At 37.1% G+C, this 7,170-nt stretch overlaps 1 protein-coding gene across 1 annotated transcript; it reads right to left on the bottom strand.

Annotated features, from left to right (window-relative positions):
* Window positions 1–624: 624 nt before the first annotated feature.
* Window positions 625–4,481, bottom strand: LOC143845563 (amino acid transporter AVT1H-like). Its single transcript, XM_077353944.1, has 3 exons — window positions 4,066–4,481; window positions 2,408–3,015; window positions 625–1,373 (listed from the first exon to the last, which is right to left on the bottom strand). The coding sequence occupies exons 1-3, from the start codon at window positions 4,352–4,354 to the stop codon at window positions 834–836; spliced, it is 1,437 nt and encodes a 478-aa protein (XP_077210059.1). The 5' UTR covers window positions 4,355–4,481; the 3' UTR covers window positions 625–833.
* Window positions 4,482–7,170: the final 2,689 nt, after the last annotated feature.

Below are 7,170 nucleotides of genomic sequence, written 5' to 3'. Positions count from 1 at the left end.
CTCACTTTTGCAGGTGAGAACAGCCATGCTGGCTCACTTTTTAGTAGATTTTGTCTTATTCAATTAGTTCATATGAGGTTGTCGTTCACTCCTACAAAAGTGAGTGGTGAAATTGCTTTCCCCAAAATTGCCTAGCAAATCCCTTCATGAAATATTTGTGGACCCAATTGCAAAATAGTGGTTGAGTAGGAGGGAGGGGGAGAGACTTGAGATGGCACAGGTCCATAAAGATAGGAGAGTATGAGACACCCATAAAGGGGCAGCCGAGTGCACAAGGCTCCCGCCATTGTGAGATTTGGGGAGGGATAGATGTGCGCAGCCTTACGCCTGAGGGCTAGTTGTACGCAGCCTTACCCCTACTTTGTAGAGAGGCTGTTTATGAGAAACCTATAAAGAGTGGAAAAATTGCACTACTTCAAATTGGATATTCTTTTCATGTTTCTCAAGGGCTTTTTATGCTCCTTTCTCTCGCACCCTCTCAAATATCTCCCTCTCTGCCCATGTCTCACAAGATGGCCCTACTAATGTTCCGAGAAATAAATTTTCATGGTTGGACAAACATGCCATAAATGTTAGTCACCAAGTTAGTGGCATGGATGTTAGTGTTAATTGAAGTTTTAAAGGCAATAAAATAAGCACCCATTTCATATATAAAAAGCCACTTTATTTTGAACATAAAGAAAATGTAATTATCCCTAACACCCATCTAGCTCCAATCTCATCTCTCTATGCATCTCAAGTATAAACTGAAACTTCACTACATAGACTGGAGCATTCTCCATAGATATAACATACAAAAAGAAATGGAAACCCTCAAACCCATGTCTCAACTCTCAAGATGAGTGACCTATTTGTACACTTCTTATGAGTGACTTTGAAGATGAAATAGTTCCTACCACCCCAAACAAAAACCCAATTGCTATGAGGATTGAATTGAGTACTAAAGTGGGCTTTGAAATTTGATACCAACAAATCTTCATGTAGAAAGCACAAGGAAAAATTATTGAAATGCTGATACTAACAAGGGAACCAGTGAGGCCAAGAACATGTTGGAAGTAAGGGATTGTGAGAGCTAAACTTAAGATCCCTATAAGCAGAAATGACCCAATTGTGGCCCTAATTACCATCCTTAACCTAGAACTCATTGAAAGAGGAAGGTTATGCTCAAGTTGCATGGCGATGGGAGCGAACTCCAACGCATACTTTGTCATCGGCGTGAGCACTGTCGCCCAAAGTGCAATCTTTGTAACGAGGAGATGGCGAGGCATGCTGAGAGTAATTTGAGAGTTCACTTCAGGGCCAAACAACTTGGCTCCCATGAAAGCAAGAGATGTATAAAGTACAGTAACTAAAGTGAAGCTTACAATTGATACCTGAAAAAAAAAAAAAAAAAAAAAAGGAATCAAGATGTCGTAATGAGATTAAAAACTAAAGTGAAATAATGTACTCAATGAAAACAAATAAAAATAATAAACATGATAAAAAATGGAAACTGGTATTAACACCTTGTTCGGAGAGATTCATTCGTTTCTTTCTTTTTGAACTTTTTTTACTAGGGCTTTGCTTATTTCGACATAAAATGGGCATAAAACAAATTTTACACTACTTTCAAAGTGGAAAAATGGGTGTAAATTTATTTTACAACCATCAGTAACCATTGGAGGGAGTTTAAAGGAAGGGATTTTTACCTATGGTTCCTTATGGCTCTGTTTCTTTGGACATAAAATGGGCTTAAATTTTGTTTTACTCTCATTTTGAAGTGGAAAATGAGCATTAAATTTATTTTACGCCCATTTTACATCAAAAGAAATGGAGCCTAAATGTTAAAATATATAACAATTGGTCATCAATAACCATGATTTAGCCAAAAATTAGAATTCTTAAAATATTTCCTAAAAGTCCCTAAATGCTATTTATGTTATCATATATTAGATACCAAGCTTTTCTTCTTTGAAAAGAAAAATGCCCTTCGAATGACTCTACAAGCATGACATTTAGCCCAAGACTCTTTTGCTTTTATATCACTGCAGTTGTTTTCAATATGAGAAATACCAAGGCCAAAAGGCTAAAAAATACATGGTTCTAGAAGTGATTGACGGGAATTTTCATAATATTTAGTGAATATTCGGAATTTTAGAAAAAGTCAAGTTCATTCAATATTTTAAATGGCTAATGGTGAAATATTTTGAAGAATAGGGATTTATTGTCAAAAATCCCTTATGGCTCTGTTTCTTTCGACGTAAAATGGGCGTAAAACAAATTTAATTTACACTCATTTTGAAGTTGAAAAATGGGAGTTAAATTTGTTTTACAGCCATTTTATTCCGAAAGAAGCGGAGGCTATAAGAAAGGCAGGGAGTGTAAATATCAGCTACCTAAATAAATTGAATATAACAAAATAAATTACCTTAGTGAACTTGGAAGGGTCCTTCATGGCTTTATAGATGTTAGGGAAAACAATATGCCCAGCATAACTAAAGATGTAAAGCCCTGATATCCCGGGAATCTTGTGGAGTTGAAGAACAGGTATTTTTTTGTTAACTTTAACACCACTAAAAGCTGCAGTCCAGCCAACTGTTGTGAATATGAGAAGTGACATGAGAATGCCCCCAGATGAAAGGAATGATATGGAGGAAAGATCTCTAAGCCAGAGACTAGGCAATGCCACTAAGACTGCCAAAACTGTTAGAATCTGACTTGTGGGTAAGTGAGGCCAAGATATGCTAAAGTGGGTCCCACTAAAAACTGTAGTTAAGTTGTCACTCAATGAGATGGTGTAAGAAACAAGGGCTAAGAAAATCTCCAAGTACAAGAAAGTAGAAGCTATGACCCTTCCCTTCATTCCAAAAGCTTGTTGTCCAATGTCTTGGAAGTTTCTTGACTTGCCATTCTCTTTGAGGCATTTCCCCATGACATGTGAGGTATACGCACAAGTTATTCCAAGCCCTACAAGGAGGAACGCAGAAACCCAACCTCCATTCTCTAGAGCATAAGGAGTTGATAGTTGCCCAAGACCTGTAATCCATGATTAAAAGGTTGATTAGTCAGAAGATTACGAGATTTCATATACGTAATAAATAATGCTGTCTTTGAGGAAAGTTTGTTTATTGTCATATTTTTCTTGTACTATGATGGGCTAGAGGCAAGGTTTTATGTCCTCCTCGAGCAGGGGCGATGCCAGAAATTTTGCACAAGGGGGGCAAAAATTATAGTAATTTTTTATCTATCTTGAAATTAAGATAGAAACAAGGGGGCAAAAATTATAGTAAATTTTGCACAAAAAAGGGAGATAAAAATGGTAAAATTAAAATTTTAAACTTATTTTCTATCTTAGGGATGATTGGAAAGGGGGGCATATTTATAAAAAAAGGGGGTAAGTATTAAAAAATTATTAAAAAATAAAGGCATATTTTTTTTTTCCAAAAAAATAAGGGGGGCAATTGCCCCCCTTTCCTCTCATGTGGCATCGCCCCTGTCCTCGAGTATCTTTCATTCATTTTAATAAAAGTTAAGGTGCCGCTCCCGAGTCCAAGATAAATTTCGGGTTAAAAATATAGTAAGAAGAATATGAGAGTTTCATCAAATCATTGTTATAAAGTTCCAATTCGGAAAATCCTCAGCCACACAAATGTTTAGAGAATTTCAGAAAATGTTTGAGAAGATTTCATTAAAAATTCAGAAAAATGCATGTTTGTTTTTTTTCCTATTTACTACTATCACATCTAATATATAACAAAAAGCAGGGAAGGATGGTTAAATTAATGTATCTGTTTTCTAGGTGATGATGTGAGTTCAAATTTTATTTTGAGTTTTTCATGATATTTATAAGTTACATATGTGAAATTGGTGAATTATTTGTCAAATCTTCATTTAATTGGGGTTCAAGAACTTCTCAATGATTTAGAGAACTTTCTAACTCTGCATTAAATGATGTATCGTACCTTCCTTATCTATGTAACAATACATTGAAGATAATAATTTTCATCTTGTGGATAAATGTATGAAATCTTAGGTAAAACCCATGAAAAAGGAGGACCAATGAAATTAAACGAGCATTATTCTTACCTATCAACATTCCGACCATGTTGATGATAGAGTGAACAAAGGAACTATTAGCCTTCCCATGGCTCCCATTATCATCTATGCCATTAATCACAGTCTTTAGATCACATACATCATCTCCATCCCTGCACTTACACACTTTGGTCTCCTCTACGCACGCTCCACAGTTCGACCACGCCGCCACCAAGTGAGCACCATTCACCGACTCGCTCGCCACCTTATTCTTGTGAGGCGGTTCTACTGAATCTAAACAAAGCAACTTTCTGATCACCTTCAATTTTCCACTCAACATTTTGTTACCACAGTTCAATTAAACTTCTTCTAATATTCGAATTTGATAGGATTATCGAAATCAGACACTTGTTCAACTCACTATGGGCTAATTCTTCACAAGCTTGACTAAGGAATTAGGGGTTGATGATCTATTTATAAGCGTGGAGGTGGTGTAGGTATGAGAGTAGGACAAAATGGCAAGAATCTCAGAGGGAGAGTGGGTTACTTGATAGAAGACTTTGATCACAAAGTGGGTATGTTCCAGCAAATTGGTTGGAAATTTCACAAATTGAGAAAGTGGGTTTTGTTATAAAGCAAAGCAAAAGTGAGGTCATGTCTCATTTGTTGTACCATTGCATATTTGAAGGTGAGTTGTCTTTATGTTACAGTTTCCCCTTTCTATTGTTTATTGATTTTGGTTTCTCTTTCTAAAACGCCTTTCCATCAGTTTCCATGATTCAGATCCCGTGAGAAAATTATGCTAAACTAACTAGAGAGAGAAACACCTATAGCTTGATCAAAATAACCTTCCCAGTTAACATTACATTTACCACCGTAATAATCCTCCTTATGATATCATGTACATTGTAACTCCGTGTATACACCATTTTCACCAGCATCTGTGCTGTATGCACAAAAAGTATCCACCAATCAAATGATTGTGCCCATTCATGCGGTGACCCATTTGATCCAACACACAGAGACACACACGTCTTTATATTATAGTGGGGAATGATAATTTCAGTAGTATTTTCGCCCTGCTTTATCACCTCTTTTTACTTGTCTTTTTTCTCATAATCAAGTCATTTCTATGAAAAGACAAACAAAAGGGGTGAAAATACTGAGAAAGGGTGTAGAAATTTTCATTCCCCCTATAATATAGACATGTGTGTGTATGTGCCTGTGTGCGTCGGGTGGATTGGTGTTTGTGCGTGAAGAATGCTAAACTGAAGGGTGTCCTTGCAAGAACCCAGCTGAAAGGGCACCCAGTTAAACCAATTGCTTTTGTAATGGCACTGAAAAACACAAAATTATAGCAGATATAAATGCAGCTGGGTGATGTGGATCCAATGGGGGTGCCCTTTCAGGTGGGTTTTTCCAAGTGTGACCTTCAGTTTAGCGTTACTCTATTTATTTATACATATCAATATGACAAATCACAAGGTGGCTGGTCTGACATGCGACAAACCAGCCGCGAAATGCCTTTTGCGATGGACCCTAGCAATTCCCTATAAATATACACGTGTGTCTGCATGTGCGCGGGTGTGTGAGGAATGCTAAATCCTAGGGTGCCTTTGGAAGGCGCCCCACTATAGACCCATGTCACCCAAATTCATATATAACACTACTTAAAAGTGTAAAATTAAAGGAAATTAGATAGAGGGTGGATGATATGGATCTAATGTGGTGATTATTAAACTTCATGACTAAGCAGATGACTAATGATATTGTGTTATGAATAGACAACGAGAAATCATAAAAAAATTCTAATTAATATTTAATAAAAGTGATATGGTTTGTAGGATTTAAATTTGTTATACTGTAACTGCATTTTTAAGTTTAGAGCGGCCACCCACCAGGACACCAACGCACCCTTGAACAAGGGTTAGACTTTGGTGCCATGTATCTAGTTTGTCTATGAGTAGAGTAGTGTTTTCTTAAAGAAAATATTCTAATTAACATGCTTGAATCATTGTTCCTTTCTTTACCTTGTCTTTATTTGGGTATTTTAGACTAATGCCTCTCACTACTTTTGGAGCTAAGTGATGATAAAGATTAATGCAACCTCCGATTCTTGCCTAAGTTGAGACTAATGATGTATGAATTTCATTGGATTAGTGTCCGCCACTTATATAACCTTAAACAGGCATTTGAATTGAATGGTTTTGGCTTTTTATCCACCAAATTAAGAGGTTGTGTGATGCTTTGTCCATGATTGTGATGCTTGATCCATGATGGTGAGACTTTGATTCCCACTTGAGGATAAATTACAGTTAAGGGCCTATGTTATCTTTGGCCACAATTAGCGTTGGATGCACAAAATCCAACGCCAAAAACATTTAAACCATGTTTGGTAACCATGAAAAATTTTTCATGGAATAACTTACAAAGTGTTGGGAGAAGTGAGAAGGCACGAGCGAGGAGATGTTGCCAAGTGGCTAAAAAGTAAGGAAAAAAAAAACTCTATTTTTTTAGTAGAGTTTTTCTTTTCCCTATTTTTCCTGCCGCTTCTCACCCCATCCTCACTCATGGCCTCTCAATTCTTTCCCACTCCCACTTTCCTTGATCCTAAACTAATATTACATGGAAAAAACATTCATGAGTACCAAACTTGGCCTTAGCGACCCTACATATATGTAGGGTGGAATTGTTCCATCATGTAGGCCACGTTTGGCAACCATGAAAAGTTATTCCATGGAATAGTCTTAGGTCACACTGTGTAAGTGGATCTAAGGAAGGAGAGGGAGAGAATTGATTGAGCGGGAGCGGAGAAAGTATCAAAAGATCCTAAAAACTATAGTGAAAAGAAAATACCATTTTAGAACTGGGCTTTTTTTTCCTGATTTTTAGGAGCTTTTCATGCTCCACCCACCCACCCCACCCCCCCCCCCCCCCCCCCCCCCCCCAAGTCTCTCCATCTCCCGCCCATCTCTTTCAATTGACCCATCTATTTCATGGAATATTTTTTCATGGTGGCCGAACATGGCCTAAATATCTTTGGCAATGGATTTTTCTCTTGTAGTCCTTACACACAAACACCATATAAAAACTCAATGCTCGTGCTTGAACTACCTTATCATTATCAAGATAAGAGGGATTCTAGGAAAATGGGAA

Source organism: Tasmannia lanceolata, unplaced genomic scaffold (genome assembly GCF_043159265.1).
Source record: "Tasmannia lanceolata isolate RefF3 unplaced genomic scaffold, GAP_Taslan_0.1 ptg000015l, whole genome shotgun sequence".
Lineage (NCBI taxonomy): Eukaryota > Viridiplantae > Streptophyta > Magnoliopsida > Canellales > Winteraceae > Tasmannia > Tasmannia lanceolata.
This window is presented reverse-complemented; position numbering and strand designations above follow the sequence as displayed.

Bases quoted from the DNA above. Each gene is read 5' to 3' on its own strand.
- LOC143845563 (XM_077353944.1), bottom strand. From the start codon at position 4,354: ATGTTGAGTGGAAAATTGAAGGTGATCAGAAAGTTGCTTTGTTTAGAT. The intron at 3,016-4,065 runs GTAAGAATAATG...CATGGATTACAG, and splicing joins CATGGTCGGAATGTTGATAG to GTCTTGGGCAACTATCAACT. The intron at 1,374-2,407 runs GTAATTTATTTT...TTTTTTTTTCAG, and splicing joins ACCCTTCCAAGTTCACTAAG to GTATCAATTGTAAGCTTCAC.